Source organism: Typopeltis vanoorti, chromosome 8 (assembly GCF_054136105.1).
Source record: "Typopeltis vanoorti isolate ZY-2024b chromosome 8, IOZ_Tvanoo_1.0, whole genome shotgun sequence".
NCBI lineage: Eukaryota > Metazoa > Arthropoda > Arachnida > Uropygi > Thelyphonidae > Typopeltis > Typopeltis vanoorti.
Genome location: NC_143556.1, coordinates 1,820,027 through 1,846,885, shown reverse-complemented (window position 1 = coordinate 1,846,885; position 26,859 = coordinate 1,820,027). Strand labels below are relative to the sequence as shown.

The 26,859-nt window shown below is 37.8% G+C and overlaps 1 protein-coding gene across 4 annotated transcripts in view; it reads left to right on the top strand.

Moving 5' to 3' along the window:
* The window catches only part of LOC150103677 (ras GTPase-activating protein raskol-like), a 770,313-nt gene that overhangs the window by 728,667 nt on the left and 14,787 nt on the right, over positions 1-26,859 (top strand). For 3 of the 4 annotated variants that reach the window (XM_090396486.1, XM_090396489.1, XM_090396488.1), the window contains 2 exons: positions 21,383-21,488; positions 21,641-21,843. In XM_090396486.1, coding sequence (XP_090252612.1) covers positions 21,383-21,488; positions 21,641-21,843 — 309 coding nt within the window. The remainder of the gene's footprint in view (positions 1-21,382; positions 21,489-21,640; positions 21,844-26,859) is intronic. The other variant, XM_090396487.1, reaches the window with a different exon arrangement.

Sequence of the window (26,859 nt, the reverse complement as noted above, 5' to 3'; positions counted from 1 at the left end):
AGCGTAACTTGATGATTATTAATTTTATGGCTATTTTGCCTATTTTTTTAGGTGTACTCCTTTTATGATGTCACTGGCTTTTTTACTCAATTTTTAGGGCATTACTTGATGTTTTAAAGATATATAGACATATGAAGAATATAAGGAAGGAATAATTTTGGACATACTTTTATAGGATGTTCCTGGTTGTCATCTTATTGAGTGACATCTGGCATATCACAGGGGAGTTCTTTTACTTGGTTGAACAGCGGGAAGGAGTAATGACAAGGGGCCATTCCTGGAAGATACGAAAGGAAACTGTGAGAAAGCGGGTGAGGAGTGGTTTCTTTGCATGGAGGGTGGTTGAACCATGGAATGCATTGCCTGATAGTGGTGAGGGCGAGAATGGTCAGTGCGTTTAAGGAGTGGTATGATAGACTTTGTGTTCCCTAGGAGGGACCTCCCTCAATGAGTCTTGATAGACTTGTGTTTCTTAGAAAGGACCTCCCACGATGAGTCTTTTGGCTCCATGGAGGCTTGAATAATAATAATAAAATGGCAAAATTACTGAAGTATGACTGAAAGGAAGGAAGAGATTGAAATGTGGAGATAGAGAGAGAGATGTGAGAGAATTGCAGGCAAGACAAAAGGTATGAGAAATTTAAAAGCCGGGTTTTAAGGGTGGGTGGTGATTTCTTTGGGAAGAAGGTGAAAGATGGAAATTTTTTGGAAGAAAGGAGAAGGATAGAATATGATGGAACAAGATTAGAGGTTTCATCGTATTCTGTCCTTCTCCTTTTCCCAAAAAATTAAATTTCACAGTAGCTTGTGTCTTACCCACAATTCTCCCACATCACTCTATCTCCACATTTCAATCCCCTCCCTTCCTTTCAGTTCATACTTCAGTAATATCGCCATATGCTGCTCAATAAGATGACAAGCAGGAACATCCTACAAACATATGTCCAAAATTATTCCTTCCTTATATAATATATATCTTCATATATCTATATCTTTAAAGTATCAGTAATGCCATAAAAATTGAGTAAAAAGCCAATGACATCATAAAGGGATACTCCTAAACAAAAATAGGCAAAATAGCCATAAACATTAATATTTATTTACAGGAGTAACATGGGAAATTTTCCTGAAATAATATCTATAACTTGATGATTTCTCATGCACTACTAACATCTCTCTTCCCCTTTAATATCTTATGTCATGGCACTGCTCCAATTTGTCTGCTGAGTTTTCTTAATTAATACCTCTGTAATTTCACATATATCCATTCTTAACTGAAAATTCCACCCATTTTGTCATTCTAACCAGTTAGTTGCAATGCAGCCACTATTACAGACAAATCCACTTGTGCACTCACTTAGATACAACACTCTCAAACCACTGGTTGCATAAATTTCATTTCCTTCCATCCATGTGTCCTTTCCTTCTTCTAGACTATGTCTGCAAACTTCAAATGCCCCATAATAGTTACTAACCCTTTGCTCGTTTAGCTTAATTGCCAGTGCATATCATCCTTGTTTATCTTCTAGCCTATATATTTTATATATTATATAAAATAATAATATATTATAGATATATATTCTGATTATATATTTTGTTCTGTTGGCCTCTGCCCTACACCAGATGGTCTCAAATGCTACCTGCTGCTTCACTGATCTTCTGCTAAACTTCTACTTGTTTGGCTGCACTTCCTTTGATAAGAGAGGTGAAAGGGTGGATGAGATGATTGTGATGGTAGGAACAAATGACTTGAGTGGTAATGTAAGTCGGGCAGCGAGAGATATGAGATTTTTGCTTGAGATTGTACGGAAGAAGACAGAGAGAGGAAAAATAGTATGCGTGTTGCCTAGGTATAATAATGATGAGCTGAGCAGAAGAGCGGTGATATTGAATGGCATAATAGCGAGAATATGTGACAAGAGAGGACTGGTATATGTGGATGCTTGGAGTGCATTTGAGGAAAGAGAGGAATTGTATGCGAGAGACTGTTTACATTTGAATGAGGAAGGACGTAAGCATCTGGTGAGATTGCTGTTCTGAACGAGTCAGTGTGTCCCAGGGAGGATGATAGCAGGGGTGGCCTCTTGTGGGAATGGATACTTGGAAGAAGGGAGATGATGTCAGGTAACACTGAGCCTAGTGGAGTCTAGAAGGGATAATGCTGGGTATAGAAACAATGGCATTTATATGCTTTATAATAATGCCAGGAGTATCCGGAATAAGGTAGAGGAATTGGTGGTGCAGATAGCATCAGCCTGGCCAAAATTATTGCGATCACTGAAACGTGGTTGACAGAAGGGGATATAACAACAGGAATTGAAACCGCTAGGTATAGCATTTTTCATCAGGACAGGAGGGGAAAGTGTGGTGGTGGGGTACTGCTTATGATAAGTGATGACTTATGTCGTCTAAGAGTGGAGGCTTTGGAAGGAAGTGAGACAAATGATTTTGAGAGCGTATGGTGTGAGGTAGAGGTAGGCAAGACAGGATATTTAGTGGGGTGTTGCTACAGGCCCAGGAGCACAGAGGATGGGGACCAGGAGATGTTTAGACAGCTAAGTTTGGCAAGTGCAAGAAGAATGATTGTTATGGAAGATTTTAACTACAGTAGTATAAATTGGAGAGAGGAAGATGCATGTAGCAATAGGGGAATGGAATTTCTAGAATTCTTGAGGGACAAATGTCTTAGGCAACATGTAACAGAGGGGACAAGCGGTTCAAGAGTTTTGGATTTGGTTATAGCATCAGAAGAGTTGATAATAACTGAGATGACATCTCTCCCACCAGTTGGAGAGAGTGACCATATGGTTTTGACTTGGAAAATGAATAGACATGCAGGAGTATCAAAGAGACGGGAACTTATGTGGAATTATAATGCAGGTGATTATAATAGTCTTAGACGTCAACTTCGGGAAGTTTCATGGAGGGAGGAATTGGTAGGCCGGGATATCATTAGTGCATGGGAAATTGTGAAAGAATATTTGTTAGCAGCAATGGTAAGTTGTATACCATGAGTGAAGAAGAGGACACAATTTGGAGTAAAGTGGATGACAAACAATATTAAACAGGAATTGCATGTGAAAAAGAGACTATGGAAGAGATATAAGGAGGCAGGTGAAGAGAAGATGCATGAAGAATATAAGACACAGGCCAGAAGAGTGACTGGTGCGGTAAGGAAAGCAAAACTGGAATATGAGAGGAGATTGGCCCTAAGATCCAAAGAAAATCCTAGGGAATTTTTTAGCTATGTGGTCAGTATGAGAAGAAATGACTGTGGAAGAATGATATTGTGGGATAAAAATGGGAACAGAGTGACTGATGCAGAGGACAAAGTGGAATTGTTCAATGAACACTTTATTGGAGTATTTCATCCTAGAGGGGTCAGTTTTAATGCTAGAGGGATAGGGCTGGTTCGAAGTTTAGAGGTGCAGAAGGAGAGTGTGTTCCAAATACTGAGTACTCTGGATGTCAGTAAAGCTGTGGAACTGGATGGCATTTCACCACGAGTTTTGAGAGAATGTGCTAGGGAACTGACAGTGCCTTTAACGTGGCTTTTCAATGAAAGTCTGGCTTCGGCAAAGGTGCCCAGGGAATGGAAGGAAGATAAGATAGTGCCATTGCATAAGGGTGGTAACAGACTGGAAGTGTCTAATTATAGGCCAGTCTGTGTGTCATCAGCAGTTGTTAAGATCTTGGAGAAAGTAGTGAGGGACCGTATACAGCATTGGGCAGATGAGGGTAATGTTATCTGTGAGAGTCAACATGGATTTGTGAAAGGGCGCTCTTGTTTTAGCAATATGCTAGCCTTTTATAATAAAGTTACAAGAACATTAGATGAGGGAAAGGCATATACTGCAATTTTCTTAGACTTAGCGAAGGCATTTGACAGGGTGCCACATGATAAGCTGATATTTAAGTTGCAGCACATGGGTCTGGATGTCAGAGTGGTCAACTGAATTCAGGATTGGCTGTCTGATAGGTATCAGAGAGTTGTGTATAGTGGAGCAGTTTCAAGGAGGCTGAGGGTTACAAGTGGGGTCCCACAGGACTCAGTACTAGGACCTATATTGTTTAACCTTCATATCAATGACATTGCCAGTGGACTGCAAGGAGATATTCAGTTGTTTGCAGATGATACGAAGCTGGGAAGGATTATTAGTAATAGTGCAGATGTGGTAGCCCTGCAAGAGGATTTAAATAAGCTAGATAGATGGGCAATTGAATGGAGATATCAGTTTAATGCAGCAAAATGTAAGGTCTTGAGGTTTGGGAAACATCGATGGGATACTGCATACTCTATGGGAGGAGTTATACTGGAGGAAGTAGGGGAGACAAGAGATCTGGAGTTGATGATTGATAGAAACCTGAAGTTTAGGGGATATATTGCAAAGGTGGTGAAGGTAACACAGAGGATTGCTGCAATTATGAGAAGGACACTGACCTGCAGAGATAAGAGGGTTATCATTCCGTTGTATAAGTCTTTGATCAGACCACACTTGGACTATTGTTCTCAGATTTGGTCCCCAGGATTTGAAGGGGATAAATTAACTGTGGAAAGGATACAAAGAAGGATGACAAAGATGGTTTCAGGACTGTACAAGCATAGTTATGAGGATCGGCTGAGGGAATGCAGAGTTTGGTGGATAGAAGAAGGAGAGGTGATATGATTGAGACTTTTAAACTGTTGAGAGGTGGTTACAGGGTTGACACTGGGGAATTCTTTCGCTTGGTTGAACAGCGGGAAGGAGTGATGACAAGAGGCCATCCCTGGAAGTTATGAAAGGAAACTGTGAGCAAGAGGGTAAGGAGTGGTTTCTTTGCATGGAGGGTGGTTGAACCATGGAATGCATTGCCTGATGGAGTGGTGGGAGCGAGAACAGTCAATGAGTTTAAAGAGTGGTATGATAGACTTTGTGTTTCTTAGGTGGGACCTCCCCTCGATGAGTCTTGACAGACTTTATGTTTTTAGGAAGGACCTCCCACGAAGAGTCTTTTGACTCCCTGGAGGCCTGAATAATAATAATAATTATCAGTGATACCTCCTCATCTTGTTGTTTCCATTCTTCCTGAAAATACTATATCCTCACATCCTACAACTGTATCCCAATAACTGTGTCATTTTCTGTTAGCCATTTCTCATTGGTGCCAATAACTTTTGGCCAAGAAGAACTAACCATGGCCAAAAACTCCTTCCTCTTGTTTCCTACCCTACTGGTGGCATTAATGTACATAAAGCTCATCAACTCATAATTACTCTCATCCTTTGAATTGGCTATCCCATTCTGATCTGTCAACCTGAGGAACAGTATTCAGCTTTTTTTTTCATACTTACACTCACTTGTATGATTGGTGCCTGCACATAACTGTATCCTCCTCCTATATACCTCTAGTTTCCAAGATTTTGCACTTCCAATCTTAAATTCTGCAGCATTTTTTCAGACTCCTATCATCAATTCCATTCAAGTGCATTAGCCTTACATAAGTCCTTTTGTCCATTGAACATACTCCCTACATTCACAAACTATATATCAACATCATCCAGCACAACATGTACATTTCCTTTGTATCATGGTCCTTTCTTAGCTTGCCTCTGTCATACTGGGCTAACTTTTTTACTCTACTACTCTTCTCTTTTGCTACTTCCAGTAATGGAAATAACAAAAGAAATCAAGCAGTGTCAGCACAGTGTTAGAAAAAAACTCAACAGCCATTTAGTGGATAGAAGAAGTGGGGGGGGGGGAGAATGTGATGAAGAATGTGTCTCCACATTTTTTAATAATGGAATAGTGGCTTAGAACTAAGACTTTGAAAAGAAGAGCAAATGAAATAGGTGATGCTAACTCTAAATGTGATACATGTGTTGTAATGTCGAGTAAATATGACACTACTGAAGTAGAAGAAACAAGCAGAGAGTGTTAGAAGCATGGAATTCATTACCTGACAGTGGATGAGTTTAAGGAGTGGTATGATACACTTTGTTGACCTCCCACAATCAGTTTTATGACTCCATTGAAGTCACAAAAATAACAATAATTTGTATTTAAGTTTCATGGATCTGGAAAAGGCACATGAAAGGTGCCAAGAAGAAATCTCTTCAAAATACTACAGTTATGTGGAGTAAATGTCACATTATATCGAATAACACATAGTCTCTATCAGAGCTGTAAGCCATCTGTTAGAATTGAAGGAGTTAAGGAAGATGGTTTGATGTTAAATCAGGTGTGTGACAAGGGTGGTGCACCTTGTCTCCAGTGTTATTTATCTACATCAGTGTTTCTCAACCTGTGGTCCATGACGATGGGACAGGTGGTCGGCAGGCAGACTTAAATTAATTAAATAAATATTTTTTTTTTAATTATCCAAAACAAATTAAAATTGAATAAGTAAGTAAAAATTATTCAAATCAAATGGAGACTTTTAAAAAAACAACAAATAGCATCAGAATGTTCAAAGGTGGAAGCAATAAAACTATACTGTTGTTCACTTCACCCCTCTTTTATTACCCGTAATTCTGGCACTACGATAATTTGTAGCGGCAGAATGACGAATAATAAGAGTGGTGAGGTGAACAACAATATAGTTTTATTGCTTCCGCCTTCCCTTGCTGTTTTGTCAGATTTGAAGTGAACATGTGTTATCCACATTTCAACCAAGGCTCAGTATACCTTCAGAAATGCTAAATGATACCTGGACAAAGTGTGTCGTGAGTTAACCCCAGTATTTATATATTTTTCAGAAACGTTTTTTAATAATGGAAAAGTGGCTTAGAACTAAGACTTTGAAAAGAAGAGCAAATAAAATAGGTGATGCTAACCCTAATTGTGATACACGTGTTGTAACGGTGAGTAAATATACTATTGAAGTAGAAGAAACAAGCAGTTCAAAGAAAAAATACAGTATGAAATATAAGTTCATATTTGGAATTCGAGTTTACTTGGTGTGGAGATGAAAGTGAACAGAAACCTCAATGTGTTTTGTGTTATGAGTGTAGTGGAACGAGTGCATGAAACCTGCGAAACTCCGACATTTAGAAACTAAACATTGTGATGTGAAAAATAAGCAAATTGAAAAAAAAAAAAAAAGAAGCTAATTTCAGCGACGCTTAGCGACATTAAATCATGGGGAAAGATATAGTTTCGGCTATGGGTTCGATTAATAGCAAGGCACTGGAAGCATCTATCTCTTAAGTTTATGCATTTGTATGGGCTTGTTTGGATGGGGCTTGCGCCCTTACAGGCAGGCATAGTTGGGGATTGTTTCTATGCTCAAGGAAGTGGCTCCAGATATGAATCGGGTATATTGTTTCATACATAGGGAAAGGTTGACCTCCAAAGGAATGCCACCAGAATTTAAAACTGTACTATACAATGCTGTAAAGCTAGTTAATTTTATTAAGGCTTGACTGCTAAATAACAGGTTATTTTCAGTATTCTGTGATGAAATGGACAGTGAATATATACAACTTTTGCTCCATTCTGAAATTCGCTTTATTTCCAGGGGCAAAGTACTAACAAGCTTTTTCAATTAAGGCACAAAGTTTTATTGTTTGTAAATGAACATAATTCTAATTTTTGCATCACTCCTTGTCGATGAAGCATGGTTATCAACACTATCCTATCTTTCAGACATTTTTTTTTAAATTAAATGAACTAAATCTCTCCCTTTAGGGAAATTCTTTAACTTATCGATGCCTACGACAAAATATAGGCATTCGAGAGAAAAAAAATGTTATGCATTAGTTATGTAAAACACAGATAATTTGCACCTTTTCCAACATTGGAATCCTTTTTAGTGGAAAATGATCTTTTTGTTGATTCTGACTTTCTGGAAATGGTTTTTGACCACCTCAAAACTCTGAAACAGAATTTTGAAACATATTTTCCGAATAATTTTTATAAGAAATTTCTGTGGGTTCGAGATCTATTTCAGGCTTATAGCCACAAGAACAAACTTTTTATTGAAAAATGAACAGTTAGAGCTTACAAGTGACAGTGGGCTTAAAATGCAATTCCGTGATCTTGGTTTGGCTCGATTCTGGATCTTACCTTCAGTGAGAAATGAATTTCCCAAATTATCTGAAGAAGCATTGAAAATCGTCATGCAGTTTCTACAACAACCTGCCTTTGTGAAAAAGAATTTTCGTCTCTCCTTCACATAAAAACAAAATACAGAAATCGTCTTAGTGTGTGTGTGCGTCCAGTTTAGCGAAGTTCCGTATCTCATATGGTGTCTTGCGGGAATATGTGGCTGAGCACACCGAATCTGTCACATGCAGACAACAACATCCGTCATGGATTGTACGGATATGGATTGTACAGAAACACACATCACAACCTAACGAATACAAGCAGCACACAGGACAGATATAAATAAAACCACCACACGATTAATGAATCTTCCAGATTTACGATGACCACTATTGTGCCTCTGGATAAAACTGGACGGATATAATTAAAAACACCATCATAACATGATTAGTACAAATCACATGCGTACGGTATATACGGCATATGGTCGCTGCCAGGAAAATGCGCCTGACCACGTGGATGGCACTTTGTGACTGACATTGTGGGTTGGACTGTTTATAGATATCGGGAATAATCTCACATAACAGGATGTTTTTTTGCTAGTCATGGAAAATTTCTCAAGGAAATAAGACAATTCGTATGGGCCAGAAGTGTGTGTGTGTGTGTGGATGGATAGATGGGGGGCACTAATGGCTTTGGGATGTTCTGAGTGAAATTTTTGGGCATATGCAGGGGATGTCATCCATGATGGAATCCATGGATGTCAAGTTTGTATTCAGTATTATGATGAATGGAGTAAGATAAGAACACATTTCCTCCCCGTCTCACAATGCACTTAGCGAATGGAACAGTTTACATGTCGCAGGTCGAATCAGAGAATGCGTGAAGATAAAAGTTGTTGTAGCTTCATGAGTATGGTCAGATAAATGGGGATAACATAAAATATAAAAGTTTCTGTGGGTAGATGAATGGGGATTAAAGATAAACGTCGTTGTGGGCAGATGAATGAAGGTATCAGCAGGATGGCGCTGACATTCCCCATGGTACCAACAGCGGTAAAAGTGTTGTGGGGGTGAGCTTAATGAGTGTGGGCAGATGAATGGGGATAACATATAAAATATAAAAGTTGCTGTAGGCAGATGAATGGGGTTATCAGCGGGACGGCACTGATATTCCCATTCATTAGCCAACAGCAAATAGAATAAAAATTAAAACTTTGTTCAGTGATGATACACTTTCAGTCATTTACTTCCAAATTAATTATGTTTCCATATGTATTTGTAAATGCTTATGTATATGTAAATGTTGTATGACAATATGTAAATATAATACATATATATTGTAAATGTATATGTAAATGTATATGCAAATATTGGTAATCCCCACATACATTAAAAAAACTTGCATAACTTAGTGGTCCTTGGAATTGTTTAGGGCATTTTACTGGTCCTTTGGCTTAGAAAGGTTGAGAAACGCTGATCTACATGTATCACATTATAAAGGAAAGTGCTCTTTATTATTATTATTGCATTAGCCTTACATAAGTCTTTTTGTCCATTGAACATACTCTGCACATCCACAAACTATATATCAACATCATCCTTATGTGTCATCCTCCTGCACAACATGTACATTTCATTTGTATCATGGTCCTTTCTTAGCTTAAATCTTAAAACCCTTAACACTCCTTGCATTAACAACACATTATCGTAATGTATTCCTTCACTGATAATTCTTGATGTAAAAAATCAACTCATCATACCCCTCTTCACCACACTCTTACATAATTTCCAGGGATGACCTTTGTATTTTTGCTTCTTGACTTCTACTCTTTTTATAATCTCATTTGTATTAATCCTATAAAATCCTCTTGCTAACTTAAATGTCTCTATCCTATTACCTCTTTTCTTCCTATCCACCAAATTCCGCAAGCCACATTTTTTCAAACTCTCTCCATACCCATCATTCCAAAGTCCTGATATTGTCTTAGTCACTAATTTCTAGACACTCTCCAATGTCTCCACATCACATTGAAAACCAAGCGACCAGATTTGAGCACAATAGTTCAAGTGTGGTCTGACCAGTTCTTTATACAGTGGCACAAGCACTTCCTTAGGCCTTACATATTAGAGTACTTCTTATCATAGCAGCACTACAATGTGCAGACTTTGCAACACTAGCAATTTGCCAACTAAACTTCAATCTACTGTCAACCATCACTCCCAATCTCTAATCTCATCCACTTCCTGCAGTATGGCACCATCAATATAGTGCACAGCCTTATATTTTTGCACTCCAAAATGCAACACCTTGCACCTATTGATATTATAACTACAATTACTCTAAATTACTACAATAACTCTAAAAGTAAAGAACCCGGCTCTAACACCACTGCTAACCACACTCTTGCCCAGCTTCCATAGGTGTCCCCTAGTTCTCCCACCACCAGTCCTGATCTCAAAAATATCCTCTGAATTAATCTTATAGAATCCTTTTAGCAATTTGAATGTCTCAATCATATCTCCCCTTTACCGCCTATCAACCAGTTTCTGCAACCCACAAATCTTCAACCTGTTCTCACATGGTTCATTCCCTAGACCTGCTATCATCTTAGTCACTCGCCTCTGGATCCTCTTCACCTCCTCCCCATCAAGAAGGAACCGAGGTGACCAAATCTGGGCACAGTAGCCAAGATGAGGTCTTATTAAGGCTCGGTACAGAGGTACAATAACTTGCTTATCTCTGCTCGTTAAGGTATTTTTCAACAACCAAGTGAGTTGACGAGCTGATTTAGCTACTTTCGTAATGTGCCCCCTAAACTTCATCTGCCTATCCACCAACACTCCCAAGTCCCTGGCCTCATCAATCTCTTGGAGTACAGTTCCACCCATGTGGTATACTGCTGCTAATCTTTTCACCCCAAAATGCATAACCTTACATTTTGTCACATTAAATTGACATCCATTCTCCTTAGCCCAGAACTCCAATCTATCTAAGTCATCCTGCAAGACTTTGACATCTTCTGCATTCACTATCGTCCTCCCCAACTTTGCATCATCAAAAAAACCCTACTGTTCACACCCAAGATTGGCTAACTTGGGCTATGGCTGAGGAAGATCCTTCAGCTCCTCATGTCAGCAACGAGAATCGAACCTAGGACACTCCTTCCCCAGGGATATGGTTGCAAAGTGCACAGCCACTAGGCTAACCGCACGGATCTTACATGATATATTTTACAAACAAGCAGAAGGGCCCAAGAACAGAACCCTAAGGCATGTCACTGGTTATCCTCCTTTTTTGAGACAACCTGTTGGTATCATTCAGAGAGCTAATCTGCAATTCATCTAACAAATATACTATCTATTCCCATCCTCTGCAGCTTGTTCACCAACTTATCATGTGGTAATCTATCAAATGCTTTTGCAAAGTCCAAGAATATCACTGTGTACGATTCTCCCTTATCTAACACACCTGCAAGTACATTGCTATCCTTTACAAATCTATGCTGACCATCATAAAGAATGCTATGTCCACCAATCCAATCCTGTATTCTATTCCTAATCAATCTCTCCAATGCCTTGACCACAACCACAGTTATACAGACTGGTTTATAACTGGAGACTTCTGTCCTAGAATCATGCTTGTAGAGTGATACCATTTTGTCTTTTTTTTCCACTCCACTGCAAAACTTTCATTCAATAACCAGGTAATGGCATAGCCAACTATGGTGCACATTCCTTAAGAATACAAGGTGATATGTCATCCATTCCTACAGCCCTTATTAACATCTAACCCAACCAACACCTGATACATCTTAGATTCTTTCATTTCCAATTCTCCTAATATCTGCCTCCCTTCTATATGCACCCCATCATTTACACCAGTATGATATATGCTGATAAAGTTCCCTTGAGTTAACCTTGGCCTGACCATCCAATCTCCACTCATACTGCACCTTTCTTTCTTTACCATGCTCATCATCTTCCTAGCCTGCACTTTATTCTCTTCATGGATCTGATCACCACCAACTGTCTTGTACATCTTCCATAGCATTTTTTTCCAACACAGCTTGCTTGATTTCACTGTTCCTCCATTTCACTCCTACTCTATTCACTCGCTTAACCCTTGGTATGCAGTTATACATCACTTGTGTCAGATACTGCCTTGTGAATTTCCTTGCAGTGTTAATATCTTTTCAAATCAGCTCATCTACCCAACATACTGACTATATTGGATTATAGAGCTTCCTATAATCACCAGCTTTATACTTCCACATATATCCATTTTTAGTAGTAATCTTTTTTTTTGTTCCATCACTTCCCAAACAAGTACCTCATTAACAACTACATCTTGTGAAGTTATCACCAAATCTAAAACATTGAAGCCTCTAGTTGTTTCGGTCACATGCTGCTTAAGATATTTATCTCTCAGAAATTCAACAACCTCATTCTCCTTGTTCTCATACACTGTCTCCTCCTTCCATTCTGCATTTCCATATTTAAAGTCTCCCATCAGATCACTTTTTTACATGCACAACTAATTTGCCACAATCAGTATTCTCTGCATTCCCTGGCCTATAACAGCATCCTATCAGATATACTAACCTGTTTATTTCAACTTCACACCAAACAGATTCAAAATGTGTGCATACACTATCAACTTCTACATTTTGCAGACATAATTCCTTTGCAATTATTAACAGCACTTCCACTCCTCTTTTCACATTTCTATCCTTCCAGAAAATTATATATCCTTCCATTTCTATTCCCAACATCACATCCTCCTACTCAGACAACCAAGTTTCACTTATTCCAATTATTATTATTATTATTATATCACACCTCCAGAGAGTCCAAAGACTCATTAAGGGAGGGCATCTACTCTATAACTCTTCATGTTACTACTCCATCAACCTTCATCACCTAACACCAACGCCATCTACCACCGACTATCACCACTAATACTTTCACAAACAATCATAAACATCTGTGCCCACTGCGGGATTCGAACCTGCAGCCTTTTGGCTGGAGAGCGGATACTCTAACCACTCAGTCAACCAGGCTGGGTGGTTAGAGTATCCGCTCAATGCAACAAACTCATCTGTCTTGTTTCGAATACTCCTTACATTTGTGTACAAACATAACAATCTCTGTGTCCTTGAGTCCATTCTACCAGCTCCTAAACACCCAGCTAAAAAGATGTTCTTAGGGTGTTTTACACATGATGGTCCAGGATCACTTGTGCCTGTTGAGGGTATGATGAAAAGTGACTGATACATAAAAATATTGGAATAAAGAGTGATCCCACAGATCCAGAAAGACAAAGAGCTCATCTTCCAACTGGATCCTGCTCCATGCTAAACTTCAAAAAAAGTGAAAGAGTTCCTCAAAAATCACAACATCCAATTGCTTCAGTGGCCAGATGACTCTCCTGACATTAACCTAACAGACAATTTGTGAGCCATACTTTGAAAATTAAATTGTAATACAAAGGAAAACTTAATACAATCCATTATAAAAGTATGGTTTCGAGATGCAGAAATAAGAAAAATGTGTTTCATGGACTCTACCAACAAACATGTTGGTAGAGTCCATGCCTAAGTGAATTAAGGAACTTATTAGGAACATAGGAGAAAATATAAATTATTAGGTAAAGTTGGAGTGTAATTTTTATACTTATTTTCTTGTGAAATTAAAATTTTTCAAAGCCTAATACAGAAACTATAAAAGTTTTGTGCAAAATTTGACCAGAGAGCTAATGGGAATACACTTGCCACCATACTACGAGTTGCCCTAGCCGAACCTAATAGTTGACATGAACGCTATGAGCATCCATATATTTGCCTCCCATTGGTCAATTTTGATAAGGTTTCACTGGCCTGACAGCTGTTTCAAACTCCTTAGTTTTCATCAGAGACCAGGCAGAAACCTAAGAGAGCAAAAACTCTCAGTAGTAAAGAAGTCAAAGTGTCGGAGAGGTGTATTTTCCATAAGCAACTTTTAGTTGGTGCATAAAGTATTTTACTAAAATAAAGAGCCCAAAAGGCTTCACTTCGGCAATGCAAAATTATATAAATTAAGTGGATATTAAATCCAACATTATTTCAAAGCCAAATACAGAAACTATAAAAGTTTCGTGCGAAATCTGACCAGAGAGCTACTGGGAATACACTCGCCGCCATACTACGAGTTGCCATACTGCGAGTGTGAATGCTTGGATTAATATGTTTGCTACTGTATTTTATTTAAATTTTCTAATAGAAGAGACTCAGGAACAAATTGTGCCAGCTCAATGTGCAAGGCTTTTGATAATACGTATGTTTTGTGAAGGATGATGGGGTGAAGATTCATGGATATATCTGCCTGTAAAGGATGGATTCCTGTAAACAGAAAATTCAATACTGTCACTAGAGTTAAAATGTATTAAAGTATCCAAAATGGGAATATTGTTATTAGATTCAAGTTCAAGAGTGAACTTGATGCAAGTATATAAGTAGTTAATTTTATCCAGAAACTGAAGTAGTTCTGTTTTAGAGTGAGACCAGAAATCTAAATTATATTTAGTTTTCTCTTCTATATGTGAAGTGTATTCAAAAAATATAGTAAATTTGGAGATGACAACAGAATTAGTAAAGCTGGTATAGTAGGAAGTCAGCTGAATAAATTTATATGAAATAAGAAAGAAATTAGCTGTATACAAGACAGTGTTCAAACCAGCTTTAACTTATGGATCTGAAAGTTGGGTTAGAAATAACACACTTGATCCAAGACTGGAGACTACAGATATGATAATTCTGAGAAAGATTAGGGAAGGAACAGATGGCATCAATGGTAGTATAATATTATGATAGAGATATGATAGAAACCTACAAGTTGGTAAGGGGTTGTTATAAGATCAATGGTGGAGAAGTTCTACAGAGAATAGTGGGAGATCAGGGGAGAACCAGGGGTCATCCCTGGAAACTGTATAAAGAGGGTGTGAGTAGGGGAGTGAGAGGCAGGTTTTTTCCTGCAGAGTTGTGAATGATTGGAATGCCTTGCCTGAGAGTGTGGTGTCTGCAAGGAGTTTGAGTGTGTTTAAGGCTCGGTATGATGAGATGTGTGTGTGTGTGTGTGTGTGTGTGTGTGTGTGTGTGTGTGTGTGTGTGTGTGTGTGTGTGTGTGTGTGTGTGTGTGTGTGATAAAAGGACCTCCCAGATGAGTCATTTACTCCATGAGGTCTTTGGGTGGTAATAATAATAATAATATTAAAAATGAGGATATTAGGAAAGAACTTGCCATTTTTTGCATTCAGAATGTGTATTAGCAGAGCTAATCTCAGATGGTATGGTCACTTAAACAGAAAGGGTAAGGAAAGATTAGCAAAACAAGTGTTTGATGCAAAGATGGCAGGAAAGAGACCCAGAGGAAAACGAAGATGTAGGTGGATTGATACATGACAAGATCACAAGAAACATAACATGACAAGAAATATAAGCTCTGATAATGATGGTGTCTTTGAGAGATTATTATTATTATTATTATTATTACGGGTATCTCCATGGAGTCAGTAGACTCATCGCGGGAGACCCAAACTAGCAAAACAATATCTGTCATATCTCTTCTTGAATTCATTTACAGACGAAGAGCTCACAACTAAGTCAGGCAATGAATTCCACTCATTCACCACCCTCCAGGCAAAAAACCTTGTTCTGACACCTTTGTTAACCACACTCTTCTTTAATTTCCAGAGATGACCTCTTGTTCTTCCATCACTATCACACAGCTGAAACATTTCCCCTGCATCAGTCCTATAAAAACCTTTTAGTAATTTGAATGTTTCTATCATATCCCCTCTTCTTCGCCTATCAACCAATCTCTGCAATCCACAAGCTCTCAATCTATCAATGTAGGGAGCATTTTTTATATCACTCACCAACTTGGTCACTCTTCTCTGAACCCTCTCCACAGCCTCCTCATCTCCAAGGAATCCAGGTGACCAGACCTGAGCACAGTAATCCAAATGTGGAAGTATCAATGCTTTATAAAGGGGAATAATAACCTCTTTATCTCTGGATGTCAGTGTGTTCCTCAACAACCAAGTAATCCTATGTGCAATCTTGGACACCTTAGCAATGTGTCCTCTGAACTTCATCTCCCTATCTACCAATAACCCTAAGTCCCTAGCCTCATCAATCTCTTGGAGTACCTTTCCATCGATGTAGTACACAGCTGGTAATCTTTTAATCCCAAAATGCATGACTTTACACTTTTCCACATTGAACTGACATCCATTTTCTTTTGCCCATTTTACCAGCTTATTTAAATCCTCCTGCAAACTTTCAACATCAGCTTGATTTTTTATTGCACTACACAACTTTGCATCATCAGCAAACAACTGAATATCTCCCTTTAAGCCGTTTCCTATATCATTTATATACAAATTAAACAACATTGGCCCAAGCACAGAGCCCTGAGGCACACCACTGGTCACCTGCCTCATTCTGGACTCGGCTCCTCCATACACCACCTTATGGTATCTCTCCCTGAGCCATTCTCCTATCCATATCACCAATTTAATATCCATTCCCATCTGCTCCAATTTGCGTAACAGTGTTCTATGGGGTATCCTGTCAAAAGCCTTAGCAAAATCCAGAAGTACCACTGTGTAGCCAGTTCCTTTAAGGAGATAAGAGATTAATTTGGAGGAAAGTCGTTGATCAGAAGTTAGTAATGGTGTAACTTATGTAGTACTATGATAATATTCTATACACCTCCTGAGGATCCATATCAGGACTTTGATGATGATTCTCATTCTTAGCGTCAACTTGTGATTGTCATATTCTGGCAATGCACTGACAATCTTTCCTAACACACTGTTATCTTGAACACTCACACTCCTCAATACCCCCCCCCCCCGATATCCATCCTCACATTCTCGTTATGTCCAACCAAGTCATTTATTCCTGCAACCACTACTAACTCTGTTGCTTGATTACTTATCATAACCAAAGCATCAGTTCCAAAGTAGCATCTTGCTCATTCTCCTTCCTGGAAAACAGACTTTGTGCACTCTCATTAATCATACCTCTAGTAATGGAATCTCAATACATTGCTATTCTTGAGTCATTCATCACCTCTTTTTTTCTCTACTTTCCTTCTTTCTATTATTTTGCACTCTTTAATTCCAATGAAATAAGAAAATGTACCAAACATCTGATATCACTGTGCATATTCTTCATTTCATTTCCAATTCTGAACAACTCATTCTTCAAGTCTTGCATTCTCGCAGTTTCAATCTCTGTCACTCCTGCAGTATCATTCTGCTGTTTCTTTCTTTTGCTTTCCATCTTTTGCATGCTTCAACTTCCTCCTTCCTGCTTTCGTTTACTTCCATAATATCACTTACTTTCATTTTTGTGTTCTTTCATCTCCACAGTCTTGCTCACTATTGTTCCATTGTTCAGACAATCTTTTATTCGCTCACATTTGCATTACCTTTCATTCCTTCAGTTAGTTTTGCATTCGCTGATAAATTTTAACAACAAATTATCACATTTTCTACAAACCTGTACCTTCTTTCGCCTCTTGTTCAGTCGCTCTAAAAACACATTTTTCGCATTTCACCGTGCACATATGTACTAATGCCATCGAACCTCAAAAGATCTATCTCATTAATAATATATGATCTTCCAGCTGCATGGCATACAGATCTCATTCATACCACAGTTTTGTTTTATTCAAGACTAGTTTCAAAATTCAATAAATAAAAGTCAAACAAACCCACAAATTCCCACGATCACACACACTCAAAACCAAACTATGTTCTATTAAAATGCAATCAGCATTACCATTTACTACATAGACAACCCTTATGTTTTCAGGAGTTCTCTACTAAGGACCTTGATAATATCTGACAAAGTGAACTTGACAAATTATTATTATTATTATTATTATTACCCCAAGACCTCATGGAGTCAAAGACTCATCTGGGAGGTCCTTTTATCACACACATCTTCACTCACATTTGCATTACCTTTCATTCCTTCAGTTAGTTTTGCATTCACTGATAAATTTTAACAACAAATTATCGCATTTTCTACAAACTCGTACCTTCTTTCGCCTCTTGTTCAGTCTTAAACACACCAAGCCTTAAACACACTCAAACGCCTTGCAGACACCACACTCTCAGGCAAGGCATTCCAATCATTCACAACTCTGCACGAAAAAAACCTGCCTCTCACTTCCCTACTCACACCCTCTTTATACAGTTTCCAGGGACGACCTCTGGTTCTCTCCTGATCTCCCACTACTCTCTGTAGAACTTCTCCACCATTGATCCTATAACAACCCCTTACCAACTTGTAGGTCTATATCATACCCCAGATTCTGCAAATTACATCTTCTCAATTTTTCCTCATACTCGACATTCCAGATGTCAGGAACTACCTTAGTCAGTCGCCTTTGGATCCTTTCCAACATCTCTTCATCCTTCTGAAAACCCAGTGACCAAATCTGGGCACAATAGCCCATGTTTGGCCTAATCAAAGCCTTATACAACGGAACAAGAATCTCCCTACTTCTACATGTCAGTGTCCTCCACATCATTCCCAGAAGCCTTTGTGTTATTATTATTATTATTATTTGACACTTTCAGGGAGTCCAAAGACTCATCGAGGGAGAGTGTGCCAACAGCATCGAACGAGCCTTTGTGTTGTCTTCACAATTTTGGGGATGTGTCCCCTAAATTTTAGATCCTTATCCACTATCACCCCCAGATCTCTTATTTTCTCTACCTCCAACAATATATTCTCACCAAGCATAAATTCTGCATCCCATCTTTGTTTTCCAAATTTTAAAACCTTACATTTTGCAACATTAAACTCATATCCCCATTTCCATGCCCAATCACTCAATTTATTCAAGTCTTCTTGTAAGGCCACAACTACTTAGATAACTAAATACTTAGATAACTTATTAGTAGAACAACTAAAGCAATCAACCCAGGCCTTAATGGAATAACAGGTTTATGTGCATGAAAGCATTTGTAGTGCAATGGAATTAACATATATTATATCCTTCTATATTCCACTATATCCTTTTGTCTAATTAAACTTACAAAGACTTTCACAAACAATGACAGTGACAAAAGCAAAAACCTCTCTCTCTCTCTCTCTCTCTCTCTTGGGGTGCCACTTTTATATAATGGACTATCTTAACCTCTTTCAACTTCTTTGGGACCCTGCCAGTGCTGAGAATTAACAAATTAGACCAAATTTGGGCAGAGATACTGCCAGTTCTGTTGTAATTATAATACACTAGCTGATATCCTATGGCCTTATTCATACTGGGATTTCATAATATTCTAGATGCCTCCAATTCACCTGTCTGTTTTCACATCAGTTTTCCTGTCATATCAGTTCCTACAATATACAGTACCTCCATGTGGATGATACACAACTAGTGATCACTCAGCGATTCAACCATTTCTTCTGCCTTTGTCAACTCCTCACCATCAGCATTTATTAAGACTATTCTTCCATAATCATTATTCCTTTAAGTCACTTGTTCTTTTTCATTCTGGGATTCACACTGAGAAATCTGAAATGATTCATACTTATTTATACAGGAAAATCTAAAATGATTCATATACTGAAAAAATCTAATAAAAGTTCTTTGAGATTTCCTTTGTACTACTAGGCTTATCTTCTGTCATAGTACCTCTATAGCACTGTAGGACATAAACACTTCAGTTCAAAACAGCCTGTGTTGAGTTATCTTCATGATGCAATCTCTGTATAGGGTTTATCAATCAAAGGTGAGTTAGTTGGCCTCATATAGATGTAGCTGGCCAGAGAACATGTATGTTAAGGAAAGAAACAAAAATAATGTAGTGTACAGATGATAGTGTCAGCAGATTTGGATCATATGATGTGGTGTTGTGTAGCATGGCCTCCTCTAATGAGGAGGCCATGCTACACAACATGAAGGCATCAATGATAATCTGCTTTTGCTTTGCCTTCCTTACCATGCTAGGTATCCTTTTTATCTATGCTTTGTACTACTTCTGAGGTTGCTGATGATTATATGTCCTCCATATTATGTTCTTATTTTGCAATCGCTACTTAATGATGATACTCATAGATTTTACTCCTGTCTTATTTATCTTTTTAAATCTTGGTATGCCAAGACTGATTCTGTTCCCTCAAACATACCTTGACTATTTTCTGTGCTTTAATTCCTTTCCCTTCCCTTGTAGTTTCTTGTGCTATAGCACAAGAAACTACATAGATCCTTACTAACTTAAGATCCTTACATAGAACCACATAGATCCTTACTAACTTAAAATTTCAATGCTTAGGCTACTTCTCCCAGGTGAAGACAACATGATCACTCTCTGCCCCAGCCAGAAGTCAAGTTATGGTTATGGACTTTGTCTACAGAGTTACATTTAGTTTTTTTCTTTGCCATTGTGGTTGAGTTACAATTTATATCATACTTCCTGAAGATATCTCTTCTGTGATGGAGACAAAATATTGTAAGAATTAAACATTGTTTTTAATCCTTTCTCAGTGCTGTTTTTATTCTATTAAGCCTCTGGCATGACCTTTGTGCACCATCTGGCCTATTGTAATAACTGATGTCCCCCCCCCATATAATTGACCATTTAAAAAAATCCTCTGACTTTTCCCTAATAATTCTGGAATTAGTATATTATTATTATTATTACATCACATCTCCAGGGAGTCCAAAGATTCATCGAGGGAGGGTATCAACTCTACGTCTCACTGCTCCACCAACCTCATCATCTAACACCAACGGCATCTACCGCCGACTACCACCACTAGTACTCTCACAGACAATAACAAACATCCATGCCCACAGCCTTTTTGGCTGGAGAGCAGATACGCTAACCACTCGGCCAACCAGGCCGGCAGTATACATGAACAGCAATATCCTCTTGGGCCCACAAGAACTTTATTTGTCTATTCTATATGCTGTTCATTTTGTTAGTTTGAATACATTTATTATAAACTCATCTCCAACACTTAACACTATATAATATTTATTTTTTAATTTTCTGTTAAAACAGATTTTCAGAATACTTACAAAAAGTCTCTATTGTTCTTCCCACCCCCCAGTATGCAACAGTCAGTCCACTTTACCTCACAAGGCAACCTTATCTGTTTTAAGATAAACTTAGTGAGTACAAGTCAGAATGAACTCCTTAATATGTGCAATAATAAAATATTTCATTGAAATTACTTGAATATATTGTACCATCAGAAATGGTCTGTGCTTATTTCAAATCCTATTGTTGTTAGTTACTTCTTGCAAAAGAATATAAATAATAATAATAATAATTTATTTTTCTAGTAGATCCAGTGAGAGAGAATGGAAGAGTAATGATTCTTCTCACACAGCACATTCTGATCCTTCTAGTTGCATGCCTGTGTTTATTCCACAGAAAACAGTAGAGGAGGTGGGTCTTGTGTGACAGTAATTACATATGCCTGCGCATGATAATGCATGCATTTCTACCTGTTACATATATATGTTACATGTCAGTGACCCAAGTTCCATATTTGTACGGTTAGTGTTGTTTGGCTTGTGACAGAATCTTTGTTTGTATAGTGTGAGGAACAACTAAAAGAACTAAGGCAAGTGACTCACCAGCTGCAGACCCAGCTGCAAGAAACAGAGAAAAGGCTACTTCAGCAGGAAATTGCTAAAGAACAAGTATTGAAAGAATGGCAGCTTCATTTGGAAAAAGAGGAACAAAAGTTATTCAAGCATCAGGAGGAAAAAGAAGCACAGATGAAGTCTATTGTAACTAGGTATATACATACTTATAAGAATGAATAATAAATAAAATAATATTAACTTTGTTCAACATTATTATGTATGATTCTTTCTTTTAAGGTTACACGCTTATCAGCACTCATATTTGTAAATTTAGGGACACAAAAACACAGGTGTTGAACAGATTATTTTATTAATTACTAATAAAATAAAACTTGACGTTTCGACCCCTGTATCGAGGTCATCATCAGAAGAATACAAGTGTATAAGGAACCAAACTACATGCTCATGCCCTGTATACCGGTAAACTAAATCTACAAATCTACGTAGTTAATTAATCGTTTTCCCTAGCCTAACCTTTAGTGATAAAAAAAATAAATAAATAAATAAAAAATAAAATAAAATAAATAAAATAAATAAATAAAAATAATTAGAAAATAATAATAAAAAAATTAATAAATAAATAAATACAACTACAACAAACTGCTAATGTCCTCATGTATTAATATTCTTCTGAATAGTTCTGATTGTTATAAAATGATTTCTTTCAGTTGTTGTTGAGGTGATATGAGATAATATGAGTTCTTCCAGGTTGTCTTCTTGTAGTGGGATTTTTCTATGGATAGTTTAGGTTGTTATACAGGTTGTAGATGGGTCCTCCACATTCTTGAAATGGTTAGGCCATCATTTTTGTTGAGATTTGGGTTGTGTTTGAGCATTTCACATGACTCTTTAAATTTCCTCTCAAACCAGGTTTTGGTGCGGTGTAGGGACTTGGTATTTTTCCAATTAATTCTGTGATATGTTTGGAGTGCGTGGTCAGAAAGGCCGGTTTTTTCCAAAATGGAGGTATTTAATGTGTCATTTGTGTTCGTCTTGTCTGATTGGGATAGTTTGCCCTGTTTCCCCTATGTATGGTATGTTATATGTGCATTGTATTTTGTATACCCCTGGGTGGGCTGGGTGTGGAAGAGGATCTTTAGATGAACTGAGTAGGTGTCCTAATTTATTTGGGGGTTTAAAGGTGGTTTTAATGTTGTATTTGCATAGTGTTCTGTCTATTTTTTCAGACATGCCTCTAACATAAGGAATGGCAATAGCATTCTTGAAATCTTTTTTGTTCTTACTGGTATATTTATGGAGGATCTTGTGAATAGTTTTTTTTACTGCATCCATTTTTGATAAATGTTTGGTTGATGATCTTGTATTCCTGGTTTAGAGCCTGTTCATTAGAACAAATAGTTAGGGCTCTGTGTTTAAGGGCGCTTATGACACCTAGTTTTTGTGTTGGGTGGTGGTAAGAATTTTTGTGTATGTATTGGCCTTTGTGTGTAGGTTTGCGGTAAACTGAGAAGGAGAGACAGCCAGAGGGAAAACGTGTGACAAGTGTGTCTAGGAAAGGAAGAGAGTTGTTTTTTTCCATTTCAATGGTGAATTGGATACGTTTGTGTTGTTTGTTTAGGTGGCTAAGGAATGTATTTAGAGCTTCGTGGCCATGGGGCCAAATGGCGAAAATATTGTCTATGTATCTGAGCTAAATTTTGGGCTTTAGATATGCTGTCTCTAGAGCATGTTGCTCAAAGTCTTCCATATAAAAGTTAGCTTGGGGGGGGGGGGGGGGGAAGTGGTGAGCCCATGGCTGTATCTTCTTTATGAAGGTAAAAATTGTTTTGCCACACGAAATATCCGGAGCGGAGTACGTGGGCAAAGAAGGTCTGATGTCGTGTGGAAATATGTTCCACACGACAATAGTGGCATGTGGAAATAGGAGCAAGATAGTGTCATTGATTGAGACATTGGTGAAAAGGGAAGTTATGCCAAAGCTTACTAATAAATCTTGGTCTTTGAGTGTAATGTTTTTAATTTTATTAATGAAATGTTGTGTATTTTTTATGTAGGAAGGGGACTGACATACCAGTTCCTTGAGTGTGGCAGCTAATTTTTTGGCTAAGTGATAATTTGGGCTTTTTTTTTGACAATTTCTGAAAAAATAGACAGAACACTATGCAAATATAACATTAAAACCACCTTTAAATCCCCAAATAAGTTAAGACACCTACTCAGTTCTTCTAAAGATCCTCTTCCACACCTAGCCCACCCAGGGGTATACAAAATACAATGCACATGTAACATACCATACATAGGGGAAACAGGATGAACTATCCCAATCAGACAAGATGAACACAAACGGCACATTAAATACCTCCATTTTGGAAAAACCGGACTTTCTGACCACGCACTCCAAACATATCACAGAATTGATTGGAAAAATACCAAGTCCTACACTGCACCAAAACCTGGTTTGAGAGGAAATTTAAAGAGTCATGTGAAATGCTCAAACACAACCCAAATCTCAACAAAAATGATGGCCTAACCATTTCAAGAATGTGGAGGACCCATCTACAACCTGTATAACAATCAGAACTATCCAGAAGAATATTAATACATGAGGACATTAGCAGTTTATTGTAGTTGTATTTATTTATTTATTATTATTATTATTTTTTTTTTTTTATCACTAGAGGTTAGGCTAGGGAAAAGGATAATTAACTACATAGATTTAGTTTACCGGTATACAGGGCATGAGCATGTAGCTTGGTTCCTTATACGCTTGTATTCTTCCGATGATGACCTCGATACAGGGGTCGAAACGTCAAGTTTTATTTTATTAGTAATTAATAAAATAATCTGTTCAATACCTGTGTTTTTGTGTCCCTAAATTTATAAATATGAGAACATTATTATGTAATTTATTTAGAGCAAGCAATAATTTTTTTGCCAGCCTGCCTGCAAGTAACCTGGCACTCTCTGACCACCAACAGACTTTGGGTCCATCCCATTCCAGGCATGAATTTGTGAATGTCATTAGGTAGCAGATAAATTGCATTACCTAGTGTGAGTCTGCCACCATATTTAATTAGAGATCTTGAGTGGCTTACAGTTAAGTTAACAGAGCAGGTTTCCATATTATTGAACCCTTAGCCCATCTCCATTGTTAACTTGTTATGAGTGAAACATAATATATATACTGACTGGTCTGATGAGATGGTTAATATTCAAAGTTATAGTGTTGGACTTTTTTCACTGCCTCAACTGCCAGTGAATTGTTTCAACTAAACCAAACCACTGTATGTAAATTGTATTGATGATATGTATGATGTTTGGCCTTCTTAGCAGCTGAATTAGAAGAATGATCTCTATCTATGAGGATATGCAGAAAAGTTGTGATAATCACTATGAAGGAAGTGAGGTAGAACCATATAACTTACACTTATTCTACATTTTCCCCATGAAGTGTTATACACTTGTTACAATTCTGCTGCATCATTTGCAACCCTCTGAGAAAAAAGTCCTTCCCTTGTTGCACAAATCAGTCATCAGCTGCAGATATGATTTCATCATCTGGTAAATTTTGTTTTGTCAAAAATAGCTTAGCTTGTTCTTTCTTACCTTATCATTCCAAGCTATTATTATTATTATTATTTTTAAACTTCATGAAGAATGTAAAAGTATTATGTAGCTAGAGATGGTTTGTATTTGAGAGAAAGAGTAAATCTGTAAAGTTAGGTAGATTGCTGTTGAGAGAAGAATCTGTGTTCTTGCACAGGGAAACAATACAGTGGGCTGTGAGTATGCACGTGTTAGGCATGAGATGAACAATGGTGGTACAATTGTTGGAAATTCAGGGATGCTCACATGTTTTGTGGAAAGATAAAGTGAGAAATTTCAGGGAGGAAAGGCACACTGAATGAAGGTGTTATGCTTATACACCAGTGCAAGAAGTATAAGTATTAGGAATTAAGGCATAGAGTTTGCAGTACTGATAAAATTAGTCAGTCCATAAATAATTAGTGTGAGACATAGTTGACAGATGATGGTATACTACTACTACTAATAGAAATAGAACATGATGGATATAACCACAAATAAACTTATGATGATTCTTACAAACAAGGACAGTGACGCTATGACAAAAAAGAATCTCTCTCAACTAATTCCAATAAAAAAATGCATAACACAAAACAACCAATCACTACTTACAAACCATGCCAGAATCTCCTAATTAAAAACTCACTTTCACATCCACTTCACTAACATCCATTAACACCAACATAAATGATAGTTACCATAACTTTCAGTCATCCAGACCAGACCTCTCTTACTCTTAACAAAAATCCACCTCCAATGTCCAAATTGCACACTTCACAATTCCTTGTGTCACAAAGCTGGTACTCATGCCAGAGATTGACTAATTTAGAATCCTCTGCTTTTGACCTCATCTGGCTCAAGGTTTTCTTGCCCCATCTAGAATTATTCATCTGCTGCATTTATCATTCTCCAAACTCCGATAACTACTCAGACCGCTTTACATTCCTCTCTGTGAAACTCGACCACTTGCAATCCATAACGTAGTGAGATCATCTTCCTAGGCAACCTCAACCATAATTCCAACTGGCTCCCTGTTTTCCAACACCATTGACCAAGCTGGACAGAGGCAGAAATCTTTGCCATAAGCAATGACCTAACTCAAATCATTCTACTTACATGAATCGCTGATAACTCTCTTCACTCATCCAATACTCTGATTCTCTTTTTAACCAGTTCATTCTCCAAATACTGTTGTAGAGGTCACTTCTCCTATTGGCAACGCAGTCTACAATCTTGTAAAAGTCTCTTCTCTCACAGTACATCCATCCTAAAGCCACTCCTGACCTTGGATTTGGATCCTCTGGCACTTCAAAGATGCCAAATGGGATAACCACCTCTGAAACTTGAGTAGAAGTTTAGGAAGTCTACCCCCCCCCTTCCATGGTCTGACTATTGCTTGAGTTCATCCAACCCTAACACTTGCTCTGAATGAATAACAGAAATTAATCATACTGACAGGAAGGCATTCATTTCCCCCATTTTACTTGGAATCCTCATCTGTTTTCCAAGCCCTGGTTCAACAGAAAATATATCAGAGCAGTTGAAGAAAAAAAATTCTGCTTGCTGCAGGTGGTTTGTATCAAGAATTCCAGCTTCATACCTTGCCTATACCAAAGAACACA